The sequence below is a fragment of the Myotis daubentonii genome, chromosome 6 (genome assembly GCF_963259705.1).
Source record: "Myotis daubentonii chromosome 6, mMyoDau2.1, whole genome shotgun sequence".
In the NCBI taxonomy this organism is placed as follows: Eukaryota; Metazoa; Chordata; class Mammalia; order Chiroptera; family Vespertilionidae; genus Myotis; species Myotis daubentonii.
Window position 1 is genome coordinate 77,971,801 of NC_081845.1, and position 22,272 is coordinate 77,994,072.

Genomic DNA, 22,272 nt, shown 5'->3' on the forward strand with positions numbered 1-22,272 from the left:
TTGTGTAGGATGGCAGCAAATTTGGACTATTGTATACCATTTCGATGTGATTTTACTCTCCAGTGCCACTGCCTGACAATATAAATCAAGGGTTTGCTGTATAGACCTTAGGCCATTTTGTAAACATTGCTCTTTGGATTTTAATTCTCGTAGCCACCAGGGGGCCCTCAATGCCGGCTCTCGAGGAAACAGCCAGGAGGAAGTTTGGCTTCTGCACTGAATTAGAGGATTACAGAAAGTAAACACAGGAGGCGCGGCTGTTTCCTATGAGGACAGATTCCCATGTCTTTCCTGCTCATGGTTACATGACCTTAAATTGTGCAATTCGGTTGCCATTTTGGCAATAAGTTCCCCCCTCCCCCACCCTCAGGTCAGGTGAACCAGTGAGGTTGAAGGGCACAGCCACGTAGAGAGCAGGTACAGAGGCCTGGCATCTGGGACAAAAGGGGAAAGCTGATGGTGTGAGGCTCTGGTGTCTGTGACAGAGGAGGAGGTGCAACGGGTAAGGAGCCTGGGACCCAGCATTAGCCACTCAGAGAGGCTTTGGCAGACTGGGTGCCGCGAGGAACACCTGATCTCCTCCTGCTGCCTGGCTGGGGCTGTCGGTAGGAGCCAGCCTCCTGGGGAACCCCACAGAGCGGAAAGTGAGTTCCTCTGGGCAGGGTCTGCTACAAACAACCAGTGTGGGCTCTTGTATTTGCTGGTGTTCCCTCTTCATCGAATGTGCCCAGGAGAGTGAGGGCGGGTTCGTTCTTGTCCTAGTAGCACACATGTCCCCCCCTAAGGGAGTCCCTCAGACCAGGAGGGACTGAACACCCAGGTGCCTCTTTCTCCTCAATTTGTTTTCTTCAGAGCACTTGACATCCTCTGGCATTTTATCTGTTTAATCAGTCTCTGTCTTTATACTTAAAGTGGGTTTGTTGTAGAAATTATAATTGGGTCTTGTTTCAGTCCACCCGTAGTCTCTGTGCTTTAATTGATGTATTTAAGGCCACATTTAAAATCCTTATTGCCGTGGCTGAATTAATCTGTACCATGTGTGTAACTGTTTTCTATTTGTTTCCCTTGTTCTTTGTTGTTGTTTTTCTTTTGTCTTCCCCTTTTTTTCTGCATTCTTTGTTTTTAATTGAGCATTTATATGGTTCTATTTTTTCTCTGCATGTCAATTATACCTCATTTTTTTAAAAAAATATATTTTTCTTGATTTCAAAGAGGGAGGGAGAGGGAGATAGAAACATTAATGCACACACCCTACCGGGGATTGAGCCTGCAACCTGGGCATGTGCCCTTGACCAGAATCAAACCCGGGCCAACACTCTATCCACTGAGCCAAACCAGCTAGGGCTATATCTCTCTCTTTTTTTTTTAAGTTTAATTTGTTGCCCTAGAGTTTGCCATATATATTTAAGCTACACTAAGGCCACTTTCAAATGGTAGTGCAGGTACCTTATAACACAGTTTTCCCAGTTCCTCCCTCCTGTCCCTTATAACATTGCTGTCATAGATTTCACTTACCCATAAGCTGTAATCATCTGATATATTGTTGCTGTTATTATTTGAACACACTGCATTTATTTGTCTATATATTTATACTGTCCGTCTTCCCCAACTAGAATGGAAACACCACAGGTGTAGGAATTGGGCCTGTCTTGGCCACCATTCTAGAGTCAGGGCCAAAACAGGGTCTCAGTGTTGAGTGAGCCAGTGGAGTCTTCCTTTCTTCTTCCTTGGGTAACTTGGTGTGCTATCAGATACACTGACAAAGTATGTAAAGTGAAGCCCGGGGGGCGAGTGCAAACTGGAATACTCACTGGCTAATCCCTTGAGTGGGCGGAGCTTGCAACTGGACAGATAAGGGTTATAAACCTTCACTTCTTCCCCCACCACACCAGAGACAAGAGCCAGGAAGTGATAAGGTTAGTGGTTAAATTTTTATACTCTTCTTGGGCTTGGTTGGATAGTTACATTTTGTGGCCAAATATGCAGCTTATAGTCAGCAATTGTTTTAATTTTGTGGTTAATTTAATGCCTATATTTCTAAACTTGCCTATATCAAATGAAAGGAACAGATATTTTTTTCCCTGCAGAGTAGATACGTAAATGAACACGGTATGGCAAGTTACAGCTGGGCCTTTTGAAGACTTTCACTGCCTATGCCTGATCACATGGCACCAGACATGAACATTCCCCCACATCCATGTCACACATTACATGCGAGAGGACGGTGGTGCTTCAGTTGATTGGTGGACATAACAGACTTAGCAGAACATAAACATGTATTACTATTTGAGCCGTTACATTTTTCCCTCTTAGGCAAATCTCATATTTTTTACATAGTTGAAAAAAACAGAGATGTCACCTGCTCTGTGCCAGGGTGCTAACGGGTAAACTAAGTCTCCTGCCTCTAGGTATCTACTCCACTATGCTTGGAAGATTTCTTCCGAATAATCTGCCACTGGGGTCTTCCTCTGGGGTCCTGCATGCCTGGGCAACTGCAAGTTGAAAAGCAGGAGTCTCTGAGTCAAGCCCTGATAACATTTTTTTTTTTTCTAAGACTTTAAACAGCTTCGGGCCATGTGGCAGCTCACCTGGCTTATTCTCTAAGCAGCCTTGGTGACCTAGGTAAATGAAAATCTCTTTCTTGGCTGTATCTTTCCTATAAGTAAGTTTGTAAGTCTTGGGGGTATAAGCCAACCTCTTGTGAGTTTTGCGAATGTGAATCAACCCATTAAATACCCTCATGGAAAGGAAACTTAAGGTTCTGAAACTGAAATACAAAGCTCTCTGGAGAAGATGCTTATTAACATGTGAGTTTGGCCCAGAGCTCCCTCCTGATCGTCCTATTCCATCAGCAATCCACCCCCTCTCCACCTAGGAATATTGTTCAGCTGGGTTTGTGTATTAAAAATTCTGTATAAATACTTGAGCTCTTTTTCAAAGTCTCATGTAGGAGACTTTCCCTTTGATAAAATCCAAATACTGAATATGTCATATCTAACTAATGACATGCTTTGCTATTGTTATATATTAGCAAAACAGAAGAGAAATAGTTCATAATCGAGTAAAAACAGACAAACTTTAAAGCTATACTGAAAGTCTTGGTTGTGCTCTGAAGCAGTATATACTTAAAGCTAAAACGAGCTACTTCTTTCCAAACTAGCAAAGTACAGTTCTGTGGGGAATACAGGGTTACCTGGGAGAGTTTTCTGTCTCCGTGACAAATTTTTATCTGCTGGTCATAATGCAGATAGGCCATTCTGATCCATTGGAGAAGCCAGAGTAAATGTCAAGGCTATTTCTATGGATAATAGATTTAGAATTGACATCTTGTATTCTGACCCAAAACATTTGCTAAAACTGGAAACCTTTTCAATGAACCCCTTAAATTTTTTATGATCCAGAAAAGTCAATAAAAGCCTGCTTTTTGCCTACCTGTTCAAATAAGTGAGAAAAATGTGTGTTGTTTTGCCTAAATCATCCAGAGTGACTCTTAAACATTGTCAGTTCACTAGAATTTCACCCCCCAAAATTGGCTGCTTTCCCGACACATGCACTCAGCAGATAGGAGCATAGGGCAAAGAATGAAGATGAGGGAAGAGAAGCAATATCAGAAGGGTTGTTAAAACTGGAAGAAACGGAGGAAATTATCTAATTCTGACCAACTCTTCATTGTATAGCTGAGGACTGACATTTCTTCCAGACATGCCCAGGGCTGGAACCTACATGTCTGGTACTTTGTTAACATTGGGAATTGAAGAAGGCCTCGCTCATATCCTAGGAATTCCTCTCTTAAAAATATGCTATATAATAAAAGCCCAGCGACCGAACAGCAGAATGACAGGTCGACCAGTTGCTATTTCGTGCACTGACCACCAAGGGATAGACGCTCAGTGCAGGAGCTTCCCCCTGGTGGTCAGTGCACTCCCACAGTGGGAGCACCACTCTACTGACCAGGATGAGCAGAGCTCTCACAGTGGGCTGATCCCAGCAGGCCACGCCCCCCACCAGTGCACAAATCCCGTACACCAGGCCTCTAGTATATGTATATTGATTCCAGAGAGGAAAGGAAGGGGAGAGAGAGATAGAAACATCAATGATGAGAGAGAATCATTGATCAGCTGCCTTCTGCGTGACCCCTACTGGGGTTTGAGCCCACAATCCAGGCATGTGCCCTGGCTGGGAATCGGACCGTGACCTCCTGGTTCATAGTCCCATGCTCAACCACTGAGCCACACTGGCCGGGTGGAATTCCTCTCGTTGAGAGGGATCAATACAAATGATCTCACATGAGAAATTTACTTACAATTCTCCCCAGTTCCCTCTGCCCTTCTCTCTCTCTATTCTGAGCCACCCACAATTCCAGCACATCACCCTTTGCTCTGCCTACCTTTTAAACGCCATGCTCTGCAATTGTGCCTGCCTAGCAGTTTCTGGGAAGAATGACCCAGAGCCTCACACTGAGCCCCAGGTGCAGGTTAGTTGGGTTTTCATTCTAGACCAGCCGTGGGCAAACTACGGCCCGCGGGCCAGATCCGGCCCGTTTGAAATGAGTAAAACTAAAAAAAAAAAAAAAAAAAAGACCGTACCCTTTTATGTAATGATGTTTACTTTGAATTTATATTAGTTCACACAAACACTCCATCCATGCTTTTGTTCCGGCCCTCCGGTCCAGTTTAAGAACCCATTGTGGCCCTCGAGTCAAAAAGTTTGCCCACCCCTGTTCTAGACTCAGCTTCTCGAACTTTATTTAAATATACAAGTGAATCGCCTGGGCATGTTTTGAAAAATGCAGACTCTGATTTACAGATTGGGCCCAGGTTCTGTGCTTCTGCATTTCTAACACGCTTCTGGGCGAAGCTGGTGTTGCTGGTCCAACACACCAGCAGAGAATGCCGCCCCTCCTTTTGGAAGCACACCTGAATGCCGCTGCGGTGTGGAGATACAGGTGTGTGTGTGTGTGTGTGTGTGTGTGTGTGTGTGTGCCATTTATTGAGTCCTTACTATGTTCAGCAGTTTGTACACATTATCTGATGTTCACCTCATAACTAATCAAATGAATTAGGAGCTATATTAGCTTTGCTGTACAAATGAGGAAACTGAGGCTCAAAGAGGTTAAAAACCTTGCTCCAGTAAGAGGTAGAGCTGAAATATGTTTTTACTGTGGGTACCCAACACTCACAGTAAAATAGATACATGTTCTATTTTCTAAAAAATTGGAGGCATATTTATTATCCAAGGACCGCACTCAGACTCTCCAAAGGTTGTCATGTCATCGTGGCTGCTTTCTGCTGACCCTCCTGAGGCGTGGGTCCCTGGGACTCTGGGTGGGGAAACGCACCCCACTCTCATCGCAGGTGAAGGTGCACACAGGTGAAGTCTGTGAGCCTCGCAGGTGAGCCTCAGTTCCCAATGTCATCCGACCTCTGTGGGAAGCCTTCCAGGTTTGCTGAGTTCAGGGCACACCTTTTGGTCAACATCAGTAGCACAATCATGAGCTTTGAAGAGGTGGGAATGGATTTATACTCAGCTCAATGCCTTGGGTTCTGGGCTTTCCAGCAGCTTTTGCTCAGAGTGCTTGCATCTTGGGTAAAATCCAGAAAGTGTTGCTCCTTTGTTCCCTACCTCTTCATTTCCCACGGCTGGCCGGTCCCACGGCTGGCCGGAATGAAAGCTGCCATTGCACCTGTTCTTTTAAGCTTTGATGATGTACTTTTTTTCTTTTATAACAATGAGAATAATTGGGTTTTCTATTTGAAGGGTAAACAAACCCAGTCATCCGTATTACCAAGCTGTAATTTACCCTAATCTTTGTTGACATTCATTAGAGGTCAAGGATAGAGGACTAAAGGACTTGGTTTTGTCCTTAACCTAGAGTGCCATGGGGCAGGGAGCAGTAGGGCTGAGAAACAACATATTGACAGGGAGGGGCAAAAGTAGTTTTACAGTTGTGAGTAAGTGAAACAGATTTCCTCGTGCTTTCGTTAAACACCTATTTCCTTCTGACTTACCTCTCATTAGTCTGGATGTTTCCATCACTAGATATAGGTAAGGTTTTTTGGGGTTTTTTTTTATTTACGTTTTTTATTAATTTTTACAGAGAGGAAGGGAGAGGGATAGAGAGTCAGAAACATCGATCAGCTGCCTCCTGCACACTCCCCACTGGGGATGTGCCCGCAACCAAGGTACATGCCCTTGACCGGAATCGAACCCGGGACCCTTCAGTCCATAGGCCAACTCTCCATCCACTGGGCCAAACCGGTCAGGGCAAGGTAAGGTTTTTGATGGCAGGAACTACATGTTATTTATGTTTGTATGCCTGGAGTGCCTAACCTAGTACTATATCCATAGTAGGAGTTCACTAAATGATGCTGAGACAATGAAAGATGGAACACAGAAATTTAACACGTTCAGGAACTGGTCTGTATCTCACAGTGGCACATTGAGGTGACAGCTGCCACTTGTCTGGGCTGGTTCTATAAGAGATGGAAGAACTACACCGTCACCCCTGCCTTCCAGATGTTTCCCTCGTGAGAATTTTGCAGTGAAGAGTTCAGCTGGTTCTTGGGGTGGGAGCTCATAAGAGGTATTGGGCCCCTTCTCGGTGCTCAGCCCTTCTAGAAGGAACAGCCCTTCCTGGGAGGGGTTGGGCATGGGGACTGAAGTCCTGCTGAGCCCCTTAAAAAGTCATCCCATTTAGAAGGCCACCGAGCCAGGCGAGGCTGAGAGATGAGGAATGGCGGCTGCTTGGCCAGACTCAGCTGTGATTTATTTATGGGGCACACCAACATTTGCTGGGACTTTTCCAAGAAGCAGTAGCTGGTTGTTAACAACTAGAGAAAGGAGTTTCCTTCTCCTGGACTAGAAGGGAGGGTTGCTGGGTTTAGTCCTGTTTATCTGAGATGGGGTCTCCTTCATTCTAATCCTGGGCTTTCAGGGCTCCCTCAGCACCACTTGAGCCTTGGAGGTGATGGCAGGGAAGGGAGTGATTCTGTCCCTTGTAATTCAGCTCTGGGTCTTCAAGTTACATCCTTCCATCTCCCATGTGCCCGGAGAATGTGCAAGGGGCCAGCCAAAGTGAAGTGGGGAAGCTGTGAGCACAAAGTCTGCACATAAAATACAAAATACACTTCCTCGTAAGAGGGAACCATGAAAACGCTCTGTTCACAAAATGAAGGCAGGAGCCATCCCAGATTTTACTTGTTGAATACCTTGTATTACAATATGGAGTCAGATTCACAAAAAGTTTTAGCTCCCTTTTGCAAATATCAATTGCATTTGCAACAAACACTTATGAATCCCATATAAAACTAATAGGCAAACCTATCTTAGCATAAAAAACTCAAAGAATTGCTAACCCCGCTGGCCATTTGCTTCAAGAAGCGAGGACTTCACTTGCTATGGGTCAGATATTGTATGTACTTCATCTACCACTTTAACTCAATCCTCACAACCACGACCCCATTTAAAGGATTAGGAGACTGAGGCTTGGGGAGGTGGACTAAGGCTGTACAATGGTGAGGACCACAATAGGTGCCGCCTGGGTAGCTGAGGTCAGCCTCTCCATCCATGTGCTCGCCATCTGCTTCCTGAGTACCCTCCCTATCGCTTCTCGGCCTTTTGGCTAAGATCAAGTGTAGTATCTGAGCACCCTCCCAGCCACAGAGCCTTGGGCACTGTGCCAGCGGGAAGTATTCTTGCCATTTCCTTAAAGCATATGGGGTTCGAGGGGCAAATGGGGTAAAGGAGACCCAACAATCCTCTAAGTTGGTAAAGAGCTTGAGTTTATCCAAAGCACTTTACCTTTATCTCATTTGGTCACCCCAATAATCCTGTGACATGCACAGGGGTCACTAACCTAATACTTCCTGTGGTTCTACAGCAGAAAGGACTGTCAGGTCTGCTTGCATGATCATTCTACTCTCTTAGTATAATTTTTCTCAATTACAGACGAGGACACGAAGGCAGACCAAGGTTTAGTGAACTGGTCCTGAGCCTACCCAGCTCCTTGCTGGCCAGGTAAGGACTTGAATCCTGGCCCTGTGTAGGTCTGTGTCTATGCTTGTCCCAGACTCAGGAAAGTCTTTGGCAGAAATGAGAGTCCCCAAGTCCCACCGAACATTTTAACCCAAACAAGCCCAGCCCCTTGCCGCTGTTCGGAAAGATTATATTTTGTAAGATCATTAATGAAACCGTCATATTAACTCCTGGTTCCTTTTCTCAAAATACCAGAGGCAGTCTCTCAAATCTACAGAAAACCGTGATATGTATAATCTGTTCTTTTTCCTTAAATTGTAAGGTAGCGCATACCTCCCTATAGGAGATTGCAAAAACATTTATGTGCAGTTTATTTTTTTATTTTTTAAAATATTTGTATTGATTTTAGAGAGGAAGGGAGAGTGAGAGAGAGATAGAAACATCAATGATGAGAGAGAATCACTGATTGGCTGCCTCCTGCACGCCTCCCACTGGGGATTGAGCCCGCAACCCAGGCATGCGCCCTTGACTGGAATTGAACCTAGCGCCCTTCGGTCTACAGGCCGACGCTCTATCCACTGAGCCAAACCGGTTAGGACTGTATGCAGTTTAAAGATAAATTATAAAGGCTAATTACTAATTCTGTTTTAAGAAATAGAACATTATTAGCATCCCAGGATTGCCTCAAGCTCCTCCAATCATAACCTGCATTCTCCCACTAGAGGTGACCACCATCCTGCTGCTGGGGTCATTATTTTCTGGCTTTTCTTCACAGTTTTACCTACTATGTACCAGTATGCATCCCTGGACAACAGCTTCATTTGCCTGTCTTGGAATTGTTACAAACAGATACACTCCATATGGTGTGTGTTCGTTTGCTCGTTAAACATCTTATTTGGCCCTTTAGGAAACCCTGCACCGGACGTCATGGCAGCCAAGCCTAAGCTCTGGTACTTCCCTGGCCGGGGCAGGATGGAGTCAATCCGCTGGCTGCTGGCTGCAGCTGGCGTGGAGGTTGGTTCCTGACTGGGAAAAGGAAGGAGGGCAGTTGGGGTGAGACTGAAGTGAGCTTCTTCCCTCTTCCAAATTCAGGATGGTGCCTCCCAGCCACACTGGCTCTTTCTCTTTCCAGCTGTCTTCCTTTGTAAGAGATGCAGAGGGGATGATGGTCCTTGGTTTAAGTAGGGGTGGGAGGGCAGAAGCCAAGGAAGGTGTTCTGGGAGCTTTGTAGGGGCTAGAAAGATCTTGGTGGGTCATAAGATAAAGGAGAGTAAGGAAACCACCTAGGGATCATTTCTTTCATCTGGCCCAGCTGATTTCCTGGGGTCCCTCTAGCTCTGCCGTAGCATCTTAGTCACGTGCTACCCAGGGCTGCCGACTGGAATCCTAGGCCCACTGCAGTCTGGTCTCCCCTTGAATCATCCTCTGAAGAGCCTGCCCCACTGGGATCTTTTTTAACTCTGAGTTCCCTCTCCGCTGACTTTTCATAGATTTTCACAAGTGTTATTGTTTGGTTTCATGCAGGTATAGACTTCCTTTTCTCTACTTCAATGTCATCTCCTCTGGAACAAGGGCTGGTGATCCTGGTTTTTCTCTATTCCCTTTAGAGAATTCTCTCCTAACATTGCTTACCTCATCCTACCCCCATCTCGAGGTTTGAGGGACAAAAGTCACTCTTCGTCACCAAAGCTTTAGAAACTCCACCGATAAGTGATGTTAACCTCACCTGAGTAATGATCTTTCAACCCTTTTCATTGAATATATGAGCATCAAAGAGAAATTTGATTAGAAGGAAAATAACACAGAAAGGAGAGGAGAAAGAAAAGAAAAAACAGAAGAGGAGAGATCATTGGGGAAGTTGGAGAAAAAGACAAGCGTTTGGAGAGAAGAAAGAGCTAAGGCAAAGAAAAGGAAAAATATGAATGGGGGTGTGGGGTATACTTTAAGTAGGCCAGGAGCCAAAAGGGGTTCCAATCCCAAGGGACTCTAAGGTAATCTACACACACACACACTGTCAGAATTGTTCAGCTGTGTGGTAGTTGATGGCTTTGTGTTCCTTTTAAATTTTTCCTTTCTTGAAGCCATTGGGCATTTTATACCAAGAGCATCTCTCTCTCTCTCTCTCTCTCTCTCTCTCTCTCTCTCTCTCTCTCTCTCTCTCTCTCTCTCTCCCTCACATCTCTGTCTATCAGCACCTTATTAAAGTTATAACAATGTCTCTGTCCTTTATCCAGTTTGAAGAAGAATTTCTTGAAACAAGAGAGCAATATGAGAAGTTGCAGAAGGGTAAGCCTAGATTTGTTCAATCTCATCTTATTGGAAAAAAATAGAAATGTGTTTCTGGAAATACTCATTTCATTATAAAACACAGAACTCTAGAATGTCAACCATCAAAAAAGGCGCACAGTATGACTGCTAACATGGATTGCCTATTCACTGTGTCCCTGGCACGAAGCTAAATTTGTCATCTGCATAGTCTCTTTAGCCTTCATAAAAGCTTATCAAGTAGGTTACAACCCCACACCTCAATTGAAGATGCATGAACATGGGTGACCAGTGCCAATTGGTTCAAAACTCCCCATCTCACTGAAGAATCCTTTAAGAATTATTAAATAATGATCCAGTGGTCTGAAGGGGAAGGAGAAAAAAGGAAGGGAAATGTGACCTAAGATATTCTCTAGTTCTCATTGTTCATATCCACTTGTTCTTGGTGGTTTTAACAGATTAACAGAAATCATTCTATTAGGTCACAATTTTAGAATCAAGACCATAGAAAAGATCCAAATTTGTTTAAATGTGGATCCAAGAAGACATCTTTAATCCATACGATTCCCCAGAAAAACTTCTCAGAGGAAAAAAAAGAGTACTTTCAAATTTCTAACAGCTATAACATTATTTTTCTTATCTAAGGAAACTTGACTGTCCCATTGTTGCTGATAAACAATCATTGACAAATTACTATTATTATTTTATTGATTTTTTTTTTATTTGAGAAAGAGGAAGGGAGAGGGGGAGAGAGAGAAACATTGATGTGAGAGGGAAGCATTGATCTGAATGCTCCCTAAAGGGGATTGAGCTCACAACTCCAGCATGTGCCCTGACTGGGAATTAAATAGCAACCCTTCAGTGTGCAGGAAGATGCCCAACCAATTGAGCCATATGGGAAATGTTTTAAGGAAAACATTCACCCAATAGTTAGCAGACCTTCCACTTATAAGCTGTGTGACTTTGGGCAACACCTTTAACTTCTCTACATCCTGACTTTTAAAAAACTTTTTTTTCTATTAACATATAGTTGACACAAGTCTCCGCTTTACCATAACATAAAAATAATCTCTATGGTCATAGATTGCAGTGGGCCAGATCTTATTGAGTGGGGAAGGCCCGATCACCTGCTTCCCAATTCTTGTCCAGGAATCCCCCTGAAGCTCCTCTTCCTCTTTATTTCTGCCCCACTTTCCTGCAAACAAGGACAGTTACTGGTGCATAGTAGGGATTAAATACATGCATATTGAATAAACAAATGAAAGTATCTCCATAATCTCGCCCATGATCATTCTGGCAGGAGTGCTCCCTAAGAGCCTCTAAAATCCTCCAGCTCTCTTTGAGTCTGTGATGCTGCTTTATGTTCGAGACACCCTCCTGGCCATACCTGCTGTTTGTGAACAAAAGGCAGAGAGGGACAGCAGAAAGGACTGTGGGCCCCTGGACTGGGAGTCAGGAAACCCACTTCTGCTGGCTTAGCTGGCCCCTGACTCTGTCAGTTTGGGCAAATCCCTTGTGCCTCCCTTGGCCTCCACCCTGCCATTGTCTAAAATATGAATGCTTTGAGCTAAATGATCTCAAACATCCTTTTCTGTGCTCCTGATTCTTAGATTTTTTGAATACGTCAGAAGACGATCATCAGCTCCTGATTCTAACGGATATTTGCATCATAAGCAGTAGAGCCCAGTTTTATTTATTTATTTATTTATTTATTTTTCTTTTTTTTGCCATTTTCTTTTTTTTTTTAATTAAATCTTTATTGTTCAGATTATTACATTTGTTCCTTTTGCTTTCCCCCCCCCCATAACTCCCCTCCTCCCAGTTCCCGCCCCACCCTCCGCCCTCACTCCCCACCCACTGTCCTCATCCATAGGTGCACAATTTTTGTCCAGTCTCTTCCCGCATCTCCCACACCCCTTTCCCCCCCAAGAATAGTCAGTCCATTCCCTTTCTATGTCCCTGATTCTATTATAATCAACAGTTCATTCTGTTCATCAGATTATTTATTCACTTGATTCTTAGATTCACTTGTTGATAGATGCATATTTGTTGTTCATAATTTGTATCTTTACCTTTTTCTTCCTCTTCCTCTTCTTAAAGGATACCTTTCAGCATTTCATATAATCCTGGTTTGGTGGTGATGAACTCCTTTAGCTTTTCCTTATCTGTGAAGCTCTTTATCTGACCTTCAATTCTGAATGATAGCTTTGCTGGATAAAGTAATCTTGGTTGTAATTTCTTGGTATTCATCACTTTGAATATTTCTTGCCACTCCCTTCTGGCCTGCAAAGTTTCTGTTGAGAAATCAGCTGACAGTCGTATGGGTATTCCCTTGTAGGTAACTGAGTTACTTTCTCTTGCTGTTTTTAAGATTCTCTCTTTATCTTTTGCTCTTGGCATTTTAATGATGATGTGTCTTGGTGTGGTCCTCTTTGGATTCCTTTTGTTTGGGGTTCTCCGCGCTTCTTGGACCTGTAAGTCCATTTCTTTCACCAGGTGGGGGAAGTTTTCTGTCATTATTTCTTCAAATAGGTTTTCAATATCTTGCTCTCTCTCATCTTCCGGCACCCCTATAATTCTGATGTTGGTACGCTTGAAGCTGTCCCAGAGGCTCCTTACACTATCCTCGCATTTTTGGATTCTTTTTTCATTTTGCTTTTCCCGTTGGATGTTTTTTGCTTCCTCGCAATTCAAATCATTGACTTGATTCTTGCGCTCCTCTGGTCTGCTGTCGGGCGTCTGTTTAATATTCGTTATTTCAGACCGTGTGTGCTTAATTTCTAGTTGGTTCCCCAATATAAGATCGAGGGTCTTATTAGTTTTCGTGTAGATCTCATTAAGTCTATCGGCAGCTTCTAAACAGTTCTTGAGAGACCTTAAAAGTGTGGTTCTGAACTCTATATCTTCCATTGACAATTTTGTCCTGTTTCTTTGTCTCCGCATTTTGTTATGCTTCCTTGGTGCACCCCCTAGTGGTCTTTGTTCGCAGTCTTATAGATAAATCTTGATTGTTGTAGCTAATTCCAGGGAGGGTTTGACCTCCAGGCCAAGTGGCTATGAGAATCCGAGCCCAGTTTTAGATACTCCTCCAATATTGAACAAATGTAGAACTTTTAGGAAATTGATGTTTCAATAGCAGTATTCATATTTACAAAGCATGGTTACTTGTATGATCTTATTCCTACGCAAAGAAACTCAGTAAGACAGGACAGATAGTGTTACAGATCAGAGAATAAGCTCAGAGAAGTTAGAGACTTGCCTAACGTCGTCATCTAGATAGGGACACTGGCTCCCTGAAAGCTGTTCCTGGTTTCTGCACTGGTGTTCTCCCCACCATCCTCTACTGCCTCTCACTAAGTACAGTAGGAAAGGTAGTGAAATTGGGGAAATTAACTGTGGCCTTTGCCAATGCACTAGTGAAGTCTGGCTTTTATTCTGAGTCAAGTTCCTTAATCTCAGCAATGTAGAGGTGTAAATGAAAAATAAAGGCTATTCAATTCTTCCAGACCCCATGAAAAGAGCACTATTTGTAGTATTTATTTTTTTATGTATTTATGTATTTATTTATTTATTTTTGGTTAATCCTCACCCGAAGGTATTTTTCCACTGATTTTTAGAGAGGGTGGAAAGGAAGGGGAGAGACTGAGAGAGAAACATTGATGTGAGAGAGACACATCAATTGTTTGCTTCCCACATGCACTCCAACCAGGGCCGGGATTAAGCCTGCAACCGAGGTACATGCCCTTGACCAGAATTGAACCTAGGACCCTTCAGTCCGAGGGCTGACGCTTTATCCACTGAGCCAAACAGGCTAGGACTGCAGTATCTTTTTAAAACACATTATTATATAGGCAGTCATTCACAAAGAAGAAAATTTGATTTTACTAAGCATCTACTATTGACAGTATTTTGTATTTTACTAATGTTATCTCATTTCATCTTTTCAAAAATCCTGCTAGATAGGTATTATTACTATTTTAGAGAAAAGGGAGCTGAAGCTCTAAGTAAGTCATGGCTGAAAAGGGCTGAAGCTGGCATTAGGACCTGGGTATGCCAGGGTTCTTAGTATCACATCATCTGATGTTGTACGGACCTAGAGTGCTACCCGATGTACTTTTTAAAGAATTCAGACTCCCAGACTCCACCCCTGAATGAGAACATCTGGGAAGTGGGTGAATATTTTTACAACCCACCTCCTCCAGGCGATTCTTGTACACTCAACTTTGAGAATCAGTCATAGTAAATGGAGAGGGTCCTAAATAGCCTGGCTGGCATGGTTCAGTAGTTGAGCATCAACCTATGAGATCACAGTTCAATTCTCAGTCAGAGCACATGCCTGGGTTGTGGGCTCAATCCCCCTTGTGCAGTGTGCAAGAGGTAGCTGATGAATGATCCTCATCATTGATATTTCTTTTTTTAAAATATATTTTATTGATATTTTACAGAGAGGAAGGGAGAGGAATAGAGAGTTAGAAACATGGATGAGAGAGACACATCGATCAGCTGCCTCCTGCACACCCCCCACTGGAGATGTGCCCACAACCAAGGTACATGCCCTTGACTGGAATCGAACCCGGGACCCTTCAGTCCACAGGCCGACGCTCTATCCACTGAGCCAAACCAGTTAGGGCTCATCATTGATATTTCTATCTCTCTCTCCTCCCTTCCTTTCTGAAACCAATAAAAAAAAATCTTAAAAAAAAAAAGAAAATCCTAAATAATCACGACTAACCAACACACAAAAATGCATGAACCATCAAGCAAATCTCAAATTTTCCGTTAAGCAAATGGTAGTCATTTCCTCAACAACTGGGGTCTTTAACTTACCACTTTGGATAAAAACTAAAAATCATTCAACAAAATTAAAAGTGGACACTTTTGCAGGCTTACAACAGCCATGGAGGAGGAGTATCTTAATCTTTCTTTGCTCAAACCACAGATGGGCGCCTGCTCTTTGGCCAAGTGCCTCTGGTTGAAATTGATGGGATGATGCTGACGCAGACCAGAGCCATCCTCAGCTACCTGGCTGCCAAGTACAACTTGTATGGAAAGGACCTGAAGGAGACAGTCAGGTACCATAGGATTTATGTCTGTACTTGATTCTTATCCAGGCCTCTGTAGGCACCCACTGAGACCTGGGTCAGCTGTAGCCTTTCAGCCTGGACCGAGGGGAGAAGGCAAGGCAACAAGGGGAGATGTACTCTTGTTACACCCAACACGACTTATGCTTAACTCTGAATAAATACTCTAGGCTTCTCCTTTTACTGCTCATAGCAATCTGCATTCAACATTCTCATGCTCTCTCTCCACTCCTAACAAAATATCTTCTCATAAAATGACCTGGCAAACTATTCTACATGAAGGTGGAAATGAATGAACTAATAAATAAATATTGAGCAATGAGTTATTACTGCAAATAATGCAGTGCAACACATCTTGAAGCCCATTGATGTAAATCAGCAAGTGTTTATTATTATTCACCAGTCTATGGGTCACCTGAGTGGTGGGCGTATCTGGGCCAGGCTTGACTTATCTTGACTAAACTCACTCATATGTCAACCAGTAGTCAGCCAGGAGGCTCTGGTTGTGGGTGTTGACTGAATATTGATTGGGAGGCAAATGGGCCATATACCTTCCATCTTCTCATTTTTTTTTTTTTTTAAAGATGTGTTCATTGATTTTTAGAGAGAAAGGAAGGGATAGGAATAGAGAAATAGAAACATTAATGATAGAGAAACATCAGAGATTGGCTGCCTTCTGCATGCCCCACACTGGGGATTGAGCCCACAACCCTGACATGTGCCCTGACCAGGAATCAAACTGGTGTCCTCTTGGTTCCTGGGTCAGTGCTCAACCACTGAGCCACACCAGCTGGGCCCCATCCTCTCATCTTGAACTTGTCTCATGGAGGCTAGGCAGGGTTCTGAGATAGTGAAAGTACACAAGGCCTCTTAAGTACTAGGCTAAAAACTAGTTACTTATTAATTCCTTCTCATTCTATTGGTCAAAACAAGTTACAAAGGCAACCCAGGAAACAGACCCCATCTATTGATGGAAGAAAGTGCAGATTTTATCACAAATACTGGAGGGTGAACATTTGTGGCTATTTGGATGACAGGTTTAATTTCACAGGAGATAAGTAGATTTAAGACAAAACAAATATAACTATAAAAGTTTATCTGGATTTGGGATCAAAGGGCATTTTCAGTGTTCTCTTATATCTTATCACCATAAGCATGGATATGATGGGATGGTTAGTAAATACAGAAGACTTGGTAGAAGTAAGGCCCACGCTCAATTGTTCAGAAAAAGGAGAGATCCTAACATAGAAACGAGCAGTCCATAAACAGAGGCAGCTTACCCCAACTTTCCCATAGCTCTATCTTTAAAATTGATTTAGTCCTTCTAACCTGGCAATCACAAGGGTACATACCCAGAGAAGCAATTTCAAAAACAGTGTATGCAGTTGAATGGCATTTAGTACATTCTCAGTGTCGTGCAACGACCACCACTGCCTAGTTCTAGAATATTTTCATCGCCCCAAAAAGAAACCCTGTACCCATTAAGCAGTCGCCCCCCAGACACCTCTCCCCACTGGTCCCTGGAAACTTTCATCTATTTTCTTCCTCAATGGATTTGCCTATTCTGAACATTTCATAGTAAAAAAAAAAAAAAAAAATTATATAAAAAAAAAAAACAAAAAAAAACAACAGTGTATGAATAGAATCCTTTTATAACAACATAAACAAATACTAATGTGCAAAAACTGTCTGCTTCTCATTGTCTCAATGCATGTTTTTAATTGTTGTTTTTTAAATACCAGTGGCTTTTTTTCCAAGATGTGTGTCCGAAACTATAGTTAGCATTGTTAATATTCTTTGCTCCAGGTTGGGCATAAACTGTAATAGACTAAAGCAAGCAGGCTACATGGCAATCTAACCTGGAAGAAAAGCATTTGTAACTCAGCTAGGACAATGACAGTACATTATTATTACATATATGTTAAAAAGAAAGACAAAAACCAAGAAGACCATTAAGTTTGTTGGATGCTTAGCACATAGTGGGTGTACAAAGACACACAACCCTTAATGGGTTTGCAAACTGGTTGCAGAGATAACTAGCATAGCATGAAAATAATAGTAATGTATCTACTATGATTAGACTTTTAATAACCTTTTTAAAAAAGTGTTTGCCAAAAAAACCACTTTTTTCAAAGGAAAAATTTTAAGAGTATAACATGAGTTGTTTGTCCGACCTGACTAGGAAAGTAAACTTCTTTCTCAGACGCCAGGTCAACAGAAGACCTGATAAATGATATATCTTCCAAGTGATAAGGTCCTGGTACTAAATTGTTTTGTATTTTCAGTAAACTTCATTCATTTCTGTCTTTAAATCCATAATAACCTAATTGCTTGTTTATGGAAGGTTTCAACTTAGAAGCACTCATTAATTCTTTCTCGCGTCCCTTTATTCACTAAACATTTCCAGAGACCCTACTATACCGAGATCACTAGGCTGGTTCTGGCTTCAGAAATCATTCCTGAGCATGGACACGAAGGGAGGGAGAATCAAGTCATTCGCCCCAATTCCTTTTAAACCACAGAAGTTGCAGGTTGGGAACCCGGTACTGGAGGCTTCCTCTGGGAATGCATCACACTGTGTTTTGTCAGGATCAACATGTATGCCGATGGCACTCTGGACCTCATGGCGATGATCATGATGGCTGCGTTCAAACCCCCAGAGGAAAAAGAGGAGAACATCGCTTTAATTGTGACAAAAGCGAAAACCCGTTACTTCCCGGTCTTTGAAAAGGTAGGCTGCAGGGATCCAACCCTAGTGGGGCCCAGCGGTGTGGCGGGAGCCCTGATGCTGCAGCAACAGCTGCGTACTCAGATCCTGTGGGGCGGGGAAGGGGGAGAAGGGGCAGACAAGGGAGGAGCTGACCTCTCGGGACCGCCCTCCAATCCTCCTCTTGTCCCGGAGCGGAAATGGAGAAGGGAAGGACGAAGCTGGGAGGGAAGGCGGGAGGGGGGCGGGGCAAGGCAAGTTCCCACCTCCCCTTCCCAGGCTGCAGGGATCCAGGCCTTGCACATTTCCGATTGCTGATAAGACTAAAAGAGTGAGTATCCGAAAAGACAGAAACCATGTTAGAGCCTTCCTGCGTCTGGACTAAAACTTTAATAAGGATTCCAAAACAAATGGCATGTCTAATTATGGAACCCGCAACAAAAGAGACTTAGAATAGACCAAATACAATGAAAGGATACAGTATTTCTGTTCTGATTTAAACAAACAAACAAAAACGATCAGCCCAAGGCATCATCATCTCAATTCATTGTGTCAGATATTTCTTTTGGCTTTAATACTGTTGGCTAATCATGCCTTACTCAAAAGACAAAGCCTCTTAAAGTTACAACTTTTCTGACATCATTTTGGGGCAAATGCTAATTACAGATGTCTTCTCAGTATATCTGTTAAAGTTCCAGGAGGGCAGCATGCCGCATGATAAAGACTTGTTAGTATAGGGTTCCGTATATAAAGATTTGCAGGACAACATAATTCTGTGGTATAATTCAGAATAATTCAGCCTTTGCCTTGAAAAAGAATGATTTATTGTTGACCAAACTATAATGAAAGGTTTTGCCAGAAGCTCAGAGTATTAGACAAGCAAGTTCCTGTTTATTTGGGGACAGTGTGCAGTGATGTTGAAATACCTTTCATTGAAAAAGGGAAAAACTAGTATGATTATTTAAGTTATGGTGTTGTGAACTGGGCTTTATCATATTATGAATTTTGAAATATGTGTGGCCTAATCCCAGCACATCCCAAACTGTTTAAAATAATTCATTTGTTCAAATCAGGATGAAACTCAATTTTGTTTACTGTAATTAGTGTTAGGTTAGGTGGCTCAGGAGGCGGTGCAAGAAATAGAGTCCAGTGAATCAGAAAAGAAAGGAAAGGAAAAGGTTTATTTCTGCATCCCCGGGAGACCCACGTACCCCCAGGACAGGGCACGTGGATTCACACCAACAGGGAGGGGGGCGATTTTTTTATACTGCGGTTGGGTGAGGGGCGGGGACATGAGCTGAGGTATTCAGTTGAGGAAGTTTCAGCTGCAGGGGGTCATGGAGAAGCCAGTATCTGTGTCTGGCACGTTGATCTGTGAGAAATCCAGGGGAAGTCCATTGTCTCATCACTTGTCTGCATGTATCCGAACCTGGGCTCTCTCCGACCTAACAATTAGTCAATTACATAATATTTTGAAATAGCTCCCTTTAATTTCAGGTTCTTTCCTCTTGTTTTCTCTCCTCTTTCCTCTTGGATTTGTCTTGCCAGGTTTCTTACAGCCTGGAGTTTACTATTGCAACATAACTCTTTCATTCCCTAGATTTTCTGTCAATTGGGAGTTAGAATTAGAAGCTTGACAGGTTCAAGTTTGATGTGTTTTGGCCAGACTGCTTCATCGGTGGTGTTGTGTAGTTCCTTAGGAAGCACATATTATCTGGTTGTCACTGTTCTTATGACTCAATGTAATTTATGATCAGTGCCTGCCCTAGACCCACTGATTTATCAGTGGATGCAATGTTGACATCCCAATCCTACCAGTTTCTCCTAATTTATTAACTGGAATCTTTTCTATAAAATGACTCTTCCCCTCATAATATATTTGGTTACTCTGGGATATGGTTTTGGTAGGAAAGTAGGATAAATGCTACTTTCTTTATATTCACCACATTTGGACTTCTTGCATCCCATTTGTGATTTATTTGTATTTGTGGTACAATCATGACCTTTGTGTCGCCCTCTTCTGGTGGGGGGGACACTTTTACTTAACCAGCCCTAGTCTCATAACAGGGAGCTCCATTCTGGCACTTCACCACCCACGATGTCTTAATAATCACTGACAAATTTCCCAAAAGATGGTGCTAATTTACAGCGATGTGTAAGAGTATCGGTTTCATCCTGCCCTTGCCAGCATTCTTGAGGATTATCAAGACCAAGATTCTTTAGCAAATTTGAGCTGTACATGTTTTGTAAGTGTTTAGCCAGGCAAAATAGTCTCTACTTTTATTTGATATTCTTCGTTATTTTTCTTTCTGCAGATTTTGAAAGACCATGGAGAGGATTTCCTTGTTGGCAACAAATTCAGCTGGGCGGATGTACAACTATTGGAAGCTATTTTAATGGTGGAAGAACTCAATGCTTCTGTTCTCTCGGACTTCCCTCTGCTAAAGGTAGTGTGTTGACATCTACAGAAAACCCAGGGGGAAAATGAATAAAAACAAAGAATGAAACAAAGTGTGTCAATCTCAGAAGGAACTCAAGAAGACTATTTTAAAAAATCATTATTTTATCATTTTGTAATTTTCTCCTGCTCACACTATAGGATCATTCTACATATATAAAAAGCCAGCAACCTGAATGCTGAATGACTAGAACAACCGGTCACTATGATGCCCACTGCAGCCAGTCCTGCTCCTAATTGGCCCCCCAACCCCGATTGGCCCATAGCCCCTCCCCCCGTCAGCCCCATCCCCGCCCCTGATCAGCAACCCCCCACCCTGATTGTGGGCAGGGCTGGCCGGCCAACTGCCCAGAACCCCTCCCCACAGCTGGCCTGGCCCCTGATCAGCCCGGCTACCCCAATCAGGGGAGGGGCTGGCTGGACCCCACCTGTGCACAAATTCATGCACCAGGCCTCTAATTAGGAAATAAAATTTTACAAAGGGAAAAAGAATAGATTATTTTGGTTTCTGGCATAAACATTTAGTGTGTTTTTCATTTTTGTAGTGCTTTCCATTTTTTGTTTATTTGTTTAGCACTTTGAGTTTTTCCTGATGAAGCAGGGATGACAAATCTGTCTTTGTTGTTTCCCTCCCATCTCCTACCAAACAACTCTCCTTCCTGATAGTCCCCCTGACTCCAGGGCCTCCACAAAGTCCCTCAATGAGACATTGATGAGAGAGAAACATCAATCAGCTACCTCCTACACACCCCCTTCTAGGGATCGAGCCCGCAACCTGGGCATGTGCCCTGACTGGGAATGGAACTGGTGATTTCTTGGTTCATAGGTTGACACTCAATCACTGAGCCACCTCAGCTGGACTGTGTTAACATTCTTATAGTTATTTCTTTGCTAGCACCTTTACTTATTCCCTTATAAATTCCTAGAGCAGGAGTTGATAGGTTAAATAATTTTTTGAGTTTTTAAAACATGCACTGCCTAATTATGACAGTGATTTTTTAAAATAAAGATAATGTAACTCAGGCTATACACACCAGCCATTGTATTATCCTTCTCAGGAATATCAGCAAACATGCATTGAGGGATTAACTCAGATTCAACACACTGGGCTCCCTCCATATGCCGCTGATCTAAGTAACCTCCACTGGTGACAAAGTTTTGATTTTTCTTAAAGGTTGTGACCACTATTGATTTTTCTTATTGGTTGTGACCCTGATTTTGCTGTTTCTCATTCCAGGCATTTAAAGCAAGAATCAGCAACATCCCTACAATTAAGAAGTTCCTGCAGCCTGGGAGTCAGAGGAAGCCACCTGCGGATAGCCGCTACGTTGACGTGGTCAGGCACGTTCTGCAGTTCTAATGGCGGCAGGCCTCGCTATGGTGCACGGCTGCCATCAGCCACAGCCTCGCATGTGCCGGAGCTCACTGTAGATTCTAGGTGTAAAATGTCTGGAAAGAGCAAAGCAGTACTGCCATCAACAGCAAATGCCAATTAAATGAAACATGAGACCATTTGGTTATGTGAGCATTTTTAAACTTGTCCATTGTGGATGATGCTTAGAACTTTTTTGAGATCAACGTATATATAAGTAGGAGGCTGATATATTTAGGGTGGCGGCCTACATGGGGCCCTGTCCTTGTCTGTATCCAGGTCAGAACCACTGGGGAAAGGGTGAGCAGAACTTTGAGGGGGGAGGGGTGGCGGGGGGGGGCAGGGGGGAGGGGGGACATATTTTTCCAACACCCATCCGATGCTGAGTACTTGGGATAGAAAAAAAGTGGCAAGT

The 22,272-nt window shown here is 43.1% G+C and overlaps 1 protein-coding gene and 1 pseudogene across 6 annotated transcripts; both read left to right on the forward strand.

Moving 5' to 3' along the window:
* Positions 1-365: 365 nt before the first annotated feature.
* Positions 366-21,999, forward strand: LOC132237230 (glutathione S-transferase A4-like). Of its 6 annotated transcripts, XM_059701415.1 has the most exons (9): positions 404-502; positions 1,752-1,916; positions 7,948-8,016; positions 8,882-8,988; positions 10,209-10,260; positions 15,179-15,311; positions 17,910-18,051; positions 20,343-20,474; positions 21,723-21,999. In XM_059701415.1, exons 4-9 carry the CDS (start codon positions 8,902-8,904, stop codon positions 21,843-21,845), a joined length of 669 nt encoding a protein of 222 aa, XP_059557398.1. In that variant the 5' UTR covers positions 404-502; positions 1,752-1,916; positions 7,948-8,016; positions 8,882-8,901; the 3' UTR covers positions 21,846-21,999. The 6 variants fall into 6 exon arrangements, with proteins under 6 accessions (XP_059557401.1, XP_059557397.1, XP_059557402.1 ...); XM_059701414.1 differs by lacking the exon at positions 1,752-1,916 and having other exon boundaries at positions 370-502; XM_059701419.1 differs by lacking the exon at positions 7,948-8,016 and having other exon boundaries at positions 402-502.
* Positions 7,602-7,653, forward strand: LOC132237875 (U2 spliceosomal RNA; annotated as a pseudogene).
* Positions 22,000-22,272: the final 273 nt, after the last annotated feature.

Coding starts and splice junctions, on each gene's coding strand:
- LOC132237230 (XM_059701418.1), top strand. CDS start 8,902: ATGGCAGCCAAGCCTAAGCTCTGGTACTTCCCTGGCCGGGGCAGGATG. Junction 18,052..20,342: donor ACTTCCCGGTCTTTGAAAAG/GTAGGCTGCAGG, acceptor TTCTTTCTGCAG/ATTTTGAAAGACCATGGAGA. Junction 20,475..21,722: donor CGGACTTCCCTCTGCTAAAG/GTAGTGTGTTGA, acceptor TTCTCATTCCAG/GCATTTAAAGCAAGAATCAG.